Raw genomic sequence first — 11,361 nt, forward strand, 5'->3', positions numbered from 1 at the left:
AATCAACAATGTTACAATTTAAACTTAGTGGTGATTTTTTTTTATTGAGTTGACTTAGTCAAATTCTTCAATCAAGTTTCGGATATTTCATTTCATCGGAAAGGATTTAAGAAATAAGAAGAAATTATTTTTAAGGGTTTTTTTCAAATATTTTGAAGATTTATGTAAAAAAATTAGGATTTTTTCACTTTTTTTTTTTTTTTTTAATTTTTGGATGAAAATTGATCAAGAGTGATTCTCTTTGGTTGAAATCATCTAAACAAGTCATTATCGCAAGTTTTTAATTAATCTTTCTATATATTTTTGTCAAAAAACTTAAAAATTGAATATAGGTGGGTTTTACCAATGTCGAATTCTCCACTTTTTTATTTAAAAAGTGGTGAACTCGACAGTGAAAATTGTGAATTCGACATCTAAAAAACCATTGAGTTTATCAATAATAAAAAGTTATGAATTCGACAATAAATAAAAAAGCGATGAGTTCAATAAGAACAAGGGATCATAAAAAAAGAAAAAATTTACCAAATATCCTATTAAACTACAGTACAAAATTTTGAAAGAAAGAGAGAGAGGTCCTAAATGAAAGGATAAGACTAGAGAGAGAAGAAAAGGATCTTTTGGAAAGAGTCCTGTTGAGGTGACACAAAGGTGACAAAATGTGGTGTCATGCCTGTTACTGATGATGCTTTATTGTGAGATAAGATGTAAAAAGCATGTACAATTATGCGTGTGCGACCGCATCATTTTTGTCTCCTTTGTGTATCATTGCAACATTCTCCTTTTGGAAAAAAAAAAAAAAAAGTAGTTCACTCCCCCCAAGGACTATTATTGTCATGTGGGTCCCAAGTACTATTATAATAATGGTTTTTAAATTCGTCCGAGACTCAAACGTATCGTCCGAGTTAACTCAGTATTAGAGTTGAACAAGATCAACTCACAAAATCATTTTTTTGATCGAGTTTTACATCTCACATTTAATTTTTTGAGTTGTCTTACGAGACGTCTCAAACATATCTGAAAATTCGTCCGAGATGACAGGGTATCGGAGCTGAATGAGACGAGATGCGATACCAAGTTTAAAAACCATGATCATAATTGATATCTACAACGTCTTTGTTTTACCTCAAATCCTAAGAGCCACAAAAGTCTTGAAATATTTCCCAAATTACCATCGTCCATGATATAAAGTGACTGAACTACAACCACTCATAGATTACCAAATTTCTTCAATTGAAGACAGTTTTTAATCCATCTATAAATTAAGGGAGAGAACTACCACCACCACCATCATCATGGATGCTTCAGTTATAAAAGTATTTTTCCTTCCATTTTTGAGTCCAGGCCGTATGATACCTCTAGTCGACACAGCAAGAATGTTTGCTAGACATGGGGTTAATGCTACCATCATCACCACCCCTTTCAATGCCAAACTCTTCCAAAACTTCATAGATCTAGACATCAAATCCGGCTACCCAGTCTCAATTCATTTACTTCACTTACCTAGGGAGGAAGTCGGCTTACCAGAAGGAATCGAGAATTTCAACACCACAAAAACTCCTGAGCAATCACAAAAACTATTTCACGTTATCAACCTTCTCCAATCCGATATTGAGAAATTCTTTAGAGAAAACCACCCAAATTGCATAGTCACCGATATGTTCTTCCCTTGGACAAATGATATCGCTGCAGAGCTTAGAATCCCAAGGTTGTACTTCTCCTCCACATCCGTCTTCTCTCTAAGTGCAATGGGCAGCATGGAACGCTACACAAGTGACCATGACTGCAATGACCAATCAGATACATATTTCATATTACCCGGTCTTCCTGACGAGATCAAGTTCAAAAAGTCTCAAATCCCTCAACATCTCAAAATTCAAACTCCTTATACGGATCACATGAAAAGGATCTACAACTCAATAACTGGTAGCTTCGGTTGCGTTGAGAATAGCTTCTACGAGTTAGAGCCAACTTACATTGATCACTACAAGAAGGCTGTGATCAACAATGTATGGGCTATAGGCCCCGTGTCTCTATGCAACATCATTTGGATGTTGATTCCACATCATTGGCAGGGCCCAGTATGTTCTATCTGATCTTTGCGCACATTCAGTCTCCGACTCCCCCATTTACTGATGTACAGGCCATCTTTCATTATGTGCTCCATAAGTTCTCTTTGTAATCAGTGCTGTTCTGACCATTCTCCCCTCATTTCTTCCAGATCTTTGGTTGAAAGGTGGGACCAACGGGAGCATTCGCCAACTAAGAATCCTTCATGATATATGTGGTATCTAGCACTACACTCGATCTCACCCTAATTGCTTTTGCCATCTTCCCTTGATGCATACTGGAACAACTGGACAAGTGTAAGGAAGATAAGAAAGGGTTAGAAAATTTTGGTTAGATAGAATGTAGCCATGGATAGAGCTAAGAATTGTGGTTACAAATTTTCTTCTAGCTTCAATCCTCTTCCTTTCAACTTGATGATGTGAATTCCAATCCTCAATCTTGGTCACCCACCTTTATATAGTTTTTGAAAATCTTTGGTCATACCATCGTTCAACCTGCCTACATCATTCTAGCTGCATGATTGTAAGCGCAGCATATAACACTTTTTGAGACTAGAGTTCGTGGAGGCTTGTTTCTGCGTATGATGGGTATGTATGTGTCAGCATTCAACAATGATGTCTCCTTTTCATCTAATTGTCAGAACTTGTGTTGCCATCATTGGTACATTAACTGGGAGATCACAACAGCCATTTTGAGCTTTGGACTCCTTTTCTTATCAAGGCGATCTAGGGGGATTGTGCATGGTTGGAAGATCCGAGAGTTCACTTTCTTGACTTTGGGATGAAGGATATAATCTTCATCAAGGTCTAGTCTTGTCTCAAACCACATTTGATGAACATGCCAATCATCAGTTGGTGTAATATGTGATGGATGTGCTATTTTCCAAACATACTGAAAGTTGAACGTGAGGCGATGGTTCTAATTAATTGATTTATAATCAAGGAGGCAGACAGCAGGTGTGGAAAGTAAAATAATAAAAAAACACTTTTATTATTACTAGATTTGGAGTATGAAGTGCATAGATAGGTGGTGGGGATTGGTGATCATCAGGTCAATTCTTTGTTTATTTAAGCCATTCTTCATTCATTTATAAGAGAATACCAAGGTCAAGGGGCATGTCATCAGTTTAAAAACACAAGCAGGGATCTCATATATTCACCAAAACAAGCGTGTGTGTATGTCTAAATTACCCTTAAAAGTATCAGGGACGTCCGGCATACAACAAATTCAACAAGTGATTTTTAGCTCCCAAAATTTCTTGATACAAACTCTACTCTATCATGTGCCACGTCAAGCCTAAGGAGGGTAATTTTGTAAATTGAGGATGCCATTCAATATATGCAGGCATGGGATTTGTGAATCCCGGATTCTGTGAGCCAAAAAAGAAAACCAAATTCAATACCTGATTAATAAATTACACCAATAATGACTAACGGGCTTAGGCACATAATCTTTGTTTTCGAGTTCGGGAAAAGCCAGTGGGCACAACTAGGCCATGATGTGTGTCTAGATAATGGTCTCACGAGCACCCAAATACAAATTCATTTACTTCACTTACCTAGGGAGGAAGTCGGCTTACCAGAAGGAATCGAGAATTTCAACACCACAAAAACTCCTGAGCAATCACAAAAACTATTTCACGCTATGAACCTTCTCCAATCCGATATTGAGAAATTCTTTAGAGAAAACCACCCAAATTGCATAGTCACCGATATGTTCTTCCCTTGGACAAATGATATCGCTGCAGAGCTTAGAATCCCAAGGTTGTACTTCTCCTCCACATCCGTCTTCTCTCTAAGTGCAATGGGCAGCATGGAATGCTACACAAGTGACCATGACTGCAATGACCAATCAGATACATATTTCATATTACCCGGTCTTCCTGACGAGATCAAGTTCAAAAAGTCTCAAATCCCTCAACATCTCAAAATTCAAACTCCTTATACGGATCACATGAAAAGGATCTACAACTCAATAACTGGTAGCTTCGGTTGCGTTGAGAATAGCTTCTACGAGTTAGAGCCAACTTACATTGATCACTACAAGAAGGCTGTGATCAACAATGTATGGGCTATAGGCCCCGTGTCTCTATGCAACAGAGATTATTCAGGCTCTGTCTTTTTGTTTAAAGAGTTTAGGCTTCTATCAGCTATGGGTTTGGTAGAATAACTCAACCAATTCCCTTGTTTGTTACAAAACTCTTACCATAAAAAAATTTGCGATAAACTGACGCCCCACAATGACATACACATCCCTACTCCCTATCACAAAACTGTAGATCATTTGCCTTGTGATACACAAGAAAAAGATTTATGATTCTATGTATCCCAAGGCAAATGATCAATGGTTCTGTGATGAGGGCGTCAGAAAATCATTATTCTACAAAAAAAAACTATACCACCAAGTCAATGGCCTGAAATCATCCAAAATCACCAAAACCATTCAATGATTTAAAAGAACCTTAAGGATTCTTTGCTAACCTGAAATCGTCCAAATCCTAAATAAAACCCAATAATTAAATGGCCCAGTGGCCCACATCAATCCTGATCAAAATACCAACTTATCCACAATTCAAAACTTAATAAAAAGAAGCATTTACCCCCAAAATTAGGATCCTGCACAACTATTCACTCTTTTTCTTTAAAAACATTTAGCAGAAAATGATACATTCATTATCATTTGCTTAGCCTGCTTGGAGAAGGACCAAGGTATTGCATCACTATATTTGAGAATGAGGGCAGGGCATTCAAGTCATTGTCCATTAGTCCATAAGAGAGGACCGAGGTAAAGGAGTCAATGTCACTAATTTGAAAACAATGGGGCATTTCAAATATTCACCAAAACATTTAGGAATGCCTAAATCACCCTTTAGGATTTGGATGTCTATAATAATAAATTGAACAAAGAAATTACAGTAATGAACGAAGAATTTTACTTTCAGAGATAAAATCTCCTCTTCATGCTGTCCAAATCACACCATATGCTCTCAGTTGGGGGTCTTTCATGTATATTTTATCTTAATGTCCTGGAGAGCCGTGGACATGATTTTGTCATGAAATCGAACTTTCTTACCATTTCTAGATGGGAACATCTACGGAAGTGCCATAGAAGTACAACAGAAATGAAGAGAGAACCAGAACCATTTGATTTGTATGAGCAAAAGAATAGTCTTTTAGACAAGAATAAGTGACCCAAGTTAGTTAATCAAAGATCCAATGGCGTGTTGCATTAGTAACATCTCATATCGATTCAACTGCCAGGGTTCAAGTAACACTTTCAAAATGAACTTAAATCATGAAAGGAAGAGAAATCTAAGAGTAAAGACAACTCGATCAAATTATTGGCTGAAATAATACTTAAATAACATAAAAGAATTTATTGGTATTCTTCTACAAAGATGGGGTAGCAAAAATTAAAAAAAAGGCATAAATTAAACAAATGGAGAAATGTCGTTACCAAAAAGTCCAGTTATTCCTTTCGCCGGATCACTTTGTTTCACAATTGATTCCCCAACCAAAACCTAACAAAACAACACATTTCCACCTTAGAAATAGAGTAAATGACTAAATATACATATCCATACTGAGACATCATAAATCTAAATGCACCTGAGCATGCATGTCACTGCTTTAACGTAATATGAACAGAAATATATTTTGAAGTTTACTTGCAATCATAGGAGTTTCATGCAAACGGATTTAAGTTATGCATGAGTGCAATCAGGTTTATTGGTGGTTTTTTTTTTTTTTTTTTTTGATTAAGTAACATTAAATTGGAATTTAATCTACGCTATGGGGTGTCGTGATTATTTTCTCCCCCAATTGAGGCAATTAACCTCTAGTAAGTGAGACATGACATGTTGACAAGGGAACCTGCTTTTAAGCAGGAATAAAAGACCCCCTCTTAAAACCCAAACCCAATGTACCGATAAAACAAATAAAAGATGGAATGTTCAACGCAAAAGTTACGGGAAGTACCACTTTAACTCCAGCTTCTTGAACATAAGCAATATCATCAGGAGTGAACAGCGCAGATTCTCCAACCACCTGAAGAGAAGAAAATGGATTTCAAGACCATTAAAAAGGATCTTCAAAGTTCTCTGAGTCTAAAACGTTAGTGCATAAGTCACTTACAATTATGTCTTTCTGACGGATAATTTGACCACGCTCTCCCTCAAGAAGCTTCTTTGTGTTACTAATATCAACCTCAAATGTTTCTGTCGATGACCAATACCAAATTCACTACCCACTAATTTACAATAATTCAGTATACACATGCATACATGTTTAAGCACTTTTTTTTTTAATCTCTTCGGCTAATATGGAGTAATCTCCACTAAGAAATTAATGACAGCCTATAAAATTTAAAAGTATAAAGGAAAATAGATGACATGTACACCAATGGCTGTGTATTCAAAACAAGGCGAGGATGGGTTGAATTTGACGAAAACCATTTCGATAAGAGAAGGAGATCAAGGAAACAACAACTTACCAAGGTTACGGTTGTTGATGCCAACAAGTTCGATCCCTTCTATTCCTAGAACACGATCCATTTCCCTTTCATCGTGCACCTTCAAAACAAATATAAACAATGAAAAATCATTTAAACTATGAAAAACTGGTACTATTTCCTTTTCTTTCCATTCAGAAATTTTGATAGAAGTTTTATAGACCCAAAGGTTGGAATAAAAGAGAGGAACAAAAGATAATCGATGACATGTCTTAAAAGATAAGATACAGTTAAAAAATTCTTTTGAATTCAGCACACCCACAATAAGAAAATTGATAATGGTGAGAGCAACTGAGTCAATGCCTCGAAGTAATTGTAAGGACTTACAAGAAATAATTTCAAACAATGAAATCTACTAATGATTGACTGGAATAAAATGACTGTATAAACCTTGAGAAATAGTAACTATATTTTATCCGAGGACTGCAGGATCACAGTTTAAGCAATTAAGCTTAGATAAAACAATGTAATTATGACTAAAGAAAAGCTTCAAACCTCAACCAGTGCTGCCATCCCAAGCATTTTGCAGATCTTGGTCATGTATTTGATATCAATATCAGGCAATACAGCGGCAATCAAAAGAACTGCATCTGCCCCTTTTGTTCGAGCATAGTAAATTTGCCACGCATCAATGATGAATTCTTTGCAAAGAAGAGGGCACTGTAATTCTTGCTCAAGTCAGAAGTTTACAGACCAAGAAACAAATAAATAAAGCATACAAGTAAAGATGAGGCAGCAAAGAGGACATCTTTAACAAAAAAAGACCTTTATTCCAGCATTACGTATAGCTTCCAAATTTTCAAAGCTTCCCTGCATTTAATAAAACCAAAATAAAGACAAAAGTGTTTAGAGAACTAAATATAATTAATGTTTCAACTTTCAACCAACCTTCTATCCTTGAACTTACGCCATCATGCAAAAACTTTACCTGGAAGTATTTTGCATCTGTCAACACACTAAGGCATGCTGCTCCACCTTTCTCATAAGCCTGAGCTATCTGAACCTGTTGAAGATTTAAACCAAAGTTTGCACGCTGAGAGAAAGTAATAATTGATGAAGACAAAAAAGTAAATACAAAATTTCTGACTTTTGCAAATCCACTCCATTTCTTTTCTTCTAATTTGTTTTTCTTTTTTCTATTTTTTTATAAGTGAATAATTTTGATTAAGAAGTGGTTGAGGTGACCAGCCAAAGCACAAAGACCAACTTGTTAGAAGTAATACAACATACCCCCTCCATCCAACCAAGGAATCCTCAAAGAAAATTCCCCTAAACTCTTTAAAGACTTTACAGAAGAAAACTAACAAGCTCAAACAAAGACAAGAAAGAATACTAATCCGACTGGCACCTCCCCTCAAACACCCAACTGTTACAATCCTTCTAAATAGCGCAACGCACCGCAAAAAGGATAATGGACCAGTCAAGCAAGCACTAAAATAGAGTATGAACCAAAATAGGCAGACAACCCTCAATACCAAACAGCCCCATAGCATGATCCCAAACTCAAATAGCATAAGGACAAAGAATAAGTACATGATCCATCGCTTCCTCATCCCCCATACAAATGGTACAAACATTTGGATTGAGACACCTCTCCTCATAAGTTGGTCCATTGTAATAATTATTCCAAGCCCTGTGCTATATACAAAGATAGCCACTTTCGATGGAACCTTTGCTCCCCAAACACTCATCCCAAACTCAGAGCACTGTCGCATCATTGAAGCATAGAAAGAACCAGTTGAAAACACTCAATCCCTCCTACAAGCCCAAATTTTCCCATCTCCCCCTCCCACCCCCACCACACTCACTCTCAACTGAACAGACTCAATAAATGATGTTAATGAAGCCATCGCATCCAATTCACAATCACTGGAACTCCTCTTGAACCCAAAATCCTACCCCTAGAATCAACCAAAAACCTTGAGTCAAAAAATGATGGGAAGTATTTAGAGTCTTTGCATTAATTATCCTAGCTAATGCATCTCTTGATGATTACAATGAACCCAATAAAGGGCTTATATAGAAACTAACAGAAGAAGACAAAGCTTATCTAATATAATCAGAATCTAATCAAATACCTAATATTATTCTTATCCTAGTCTGAAGGTGATTTGGTGTGTCACAGTACACCTTATTACAATGTATAATCCTAGTCCTCTAACAAACTTCACCACGTTATTGACCACATTCATTCACAACTAATATTTAGAGGTTCCAATTTCTACCAGGACCCATTCTACAGCTGAAATAAAGAAGCGGAAGGATACTACACACCCTAATTTGAATATTTTCTATTGCAAAGAATCATAGAATGGCTTCCAAACCTCCTTCTTAGATGTACCTCACAAAATGCAGCCTTTTTTTTATAAGTGCAAAATGCAGCCCTATTCTTTCAATATTGTTATCATCATCAGCATAAGCAGCATGACACAGATTTTTCATGGCAATAAACATTCTTTGTAACATATGGATTCTTTTTGTCAAGAGCTTGTTGCTCTATAACTAATGCCAATAACGAAAGACGCAAGGACATGGGAGGTACGAGACTGCAATATTCTCAGAGGAAAAAAAAAGGAAGTGACATAGATAAGGTGTTTCTATTTAATTGTGCAGAATGACTTTACAAAATGTGTTGAATTGCACAGCATTTGACATACGGAAATTGAGTTAAACTCAATTTACTTATGGCTCCAGATTCATATAGCAAGACAAGGTACATAATATAGACATACAAAAAGCTAAAGTTGCAGATTTACCGGATCAAAATCCTCTCTCAACACTCCTCTGCTGGGAGAAGCCTTCTTCACCTCAGCTATTAAAGCCGGTAAATCAGTTCGTAGATAAGATGCCTTTAAAGCTCCAACAAAATCTCTAACAGGGGGAGCATTCTCAAGTGCTTTATTCAACACATACAGAGGCCTTCTCTCTTTTAACTGAGGAAACAACAAATGTATCAAATATTACAGCCAGCCCTTCACAAAAGATTAAGAAAAAAATCTAACTGAATTCATATATGGGGTTTGAAAGTGCCTTTGAGACTTCAACGTCCTTGTTCCATATTATTTCCTCCAGAATGTTACGAGGAGTATTGCCCTCATTCTGTAATTGAAATTGGAAAGGGCCGACATAATGTGCAGGGGGTCCAGTGGGGGGCCGTCTTCTAATTTTGATACCCTGAGTAGATGCTATTTCATCTTGGAATCTTCCCACTTCCCATTCCTTGATTTTGAGGACATTCTCAGAATCGTTAGGGGAGAGTATAACAGCTCCATCCTTGGATTCGGACTGCAAGCACCAATCAAAATATGCCACAATTATGTACTTGAATTTTTCATTTTCTTAATTTTTAATATTGAATAAGTAAAAAAAAAAAATTGAGCTTTTTTATCATCTTGAATTAAGTATTTTTCCGCAAGACCAACCAATGTGTATTCAAGAACAAAGTCAAAGCCCTTTATCCTATGCCCTATACTTTGAGATTTCTTTCCCCATCGATCATTTTTTTTGTGGTGGAATTCAATCATTTTTTCATTTTCTTAATTTTTCATGTTGCATAAGTAAAAAATAAAATAAAATAAAATAAAAAATTTTGAGCTTTTCTATCATCTTGGCATGAGGTATTGGTCCACAGGACCAACCAATGCGGATTCAGGAATAAAGTCGAAGCTGTTGATCCTTCACCCCATACTTTGAGATTTCTTTCTTCGTATATTAACTATTTTTTATTACCTGGGTATTTTTTATGCCGAGCAGCTATTTTACTCTTTAATCTACCAATTACAAACTTCAGAATCTCAACAATCCGTCACCCTCATCAACCCTCATCCCAAAAATTTGGGGTCCATTGAACAAATTTATAACTCAACAAGTTCTAAATTCTAAATTTAACTATACTATTATAATCCAAATTTCTAATGCATAAAAGGAGAATATGAAAGAAAAACCTAAATTGAATCCATAAAATCCAATCTAAACACCCAATAATTAGAAACCATGAAAGAAAAACCCTCAAGTTCACCTAAAAATCCGATCTTGGAATCCATCTAACCAAAAAAAAAAAATCCAAAATTCTAATACACAAGTTTGTAGATATCAGCAGTTCCAATTGAAGTTTTATCAATCGAAATTGAACAAAAAAAATATGGCTGAAACATTGAGGAATTTCAAGAATATTACAACCGACCTCTTGAGCTCGAACACATCGAAGAGAAAAAGATCTCCGTCCATCCTCCATTAAAGTAACTGGAATCGATCTTCTAACCATGAAATTCCGTCTGCACTTCGAAGCAGAGGCGCTCAGAAAGGAAACCCTAGGTGTTGCTCTAATGGAAGCTCCCTCCATCGTTATAGAGCCGAGCCGAGCCGAGAAGATAAGAGGAGATGGGGCAAAATACAGGAGATGGTGATGCTCTGTTTACGTTTTGGTGAGTATTTTGAGAGACCCCTCTGTTTTCAAAATTGATGACATGCCCTTTGAGCTTAGTCTACTCTCGTTATCTAACCAAAATGACTAATATGCCCTCACCTTCAATCTGTTGATAAGAATTTCGTTCAATTAATTTAAATAAATTCCAACCGTTGTTTTTTTTTTTTTTTGGGAAACTCAAAGAGTTGAAGAAATCATATTCCTCTTTGGCATTTCATCAAAAAGCTTTCCTTCAAGCACTGATGCACCCTTTTGGATGATATGCGTGGGTGTGTTGTGTTTTTTCCTTAAGATTTCATATGGTTTTTACAAGCCTTTAAAGACAAAGGTTGAATGTGTTTAACCTCAAAAGGTTTCTT

General features: G+C 36.2%; 2 protein-coding genes across 2 annotated transcripts; one reads left to right on the plus strand and one right to left on the minus strand.

Annotated features, from left to right (window-relative positions):
• Positions 1-3,492: 3,492 nt before the first annotated feature.
• LOC147380638 (solanidine UDP-glucose glucosyltransferase 1-like) lies at positions 3,493-4,236 on the plus strand. The gene has a single exon (XM_086431418.1). The coding sequence runs from the start codon at positions 3,493-3,495 to the stop codon at positions 4,234-4,236; it is 744 nt and encodes a 247-aa protein (XP_086287544.1).
• A 1,168-nt stretch (positions 4,237-5,404) lies between these two features.
• Positions 5,405-11,004, minus strand: LOC147380639 (indole-3-glycerol phosphate synthase, chloroplastic-like). The gene is made up of 10 exons (XM_086431417.1): positions 10,760-11,004; positions 9,607-9,861; positions 9,333-9,509; positions 7,505-7,579; positions 7,342-7,386; positions 7,072-7,236; positions 6,559-6,637; positions 6,201-6,283; positions 6,045-6,113; positions 5,405-5,587 (listed from the first exon to the last, which is right to left on the minus strand). The coding sequence occupies exons 1-10, from the start codon at positions 10,916-10,918 to the stop codon at positions 5,498-5,500; spliced, it is 1,197 nt and encodes a 398-aa protein (XP_086287543.1). The 5' UTR covers positions 10,919-11,004; the 3' UTR covers positions 5,405-5,497.
• Positions 11,005-11,361: the final 357 nt, after the last annotated feature.

Source organism: Akebia trifoliata, unplaced genomic scaffold, assembly GCF_017979445.1.
Source record: "Akebia trifoliata isolate Shusen 1 unplaced genomic scaffold, ASM1797944v1 Contig01176, whole genome shotgun sequence".
NCBI classification, from domain to species: domain Eukaryota; kingdom Viridiplantae; phylum Streptophyta; class Magnoliopsida; order Ranunculales; family Lardizabalaceae; genus Akebia; species Akebia trifoliata.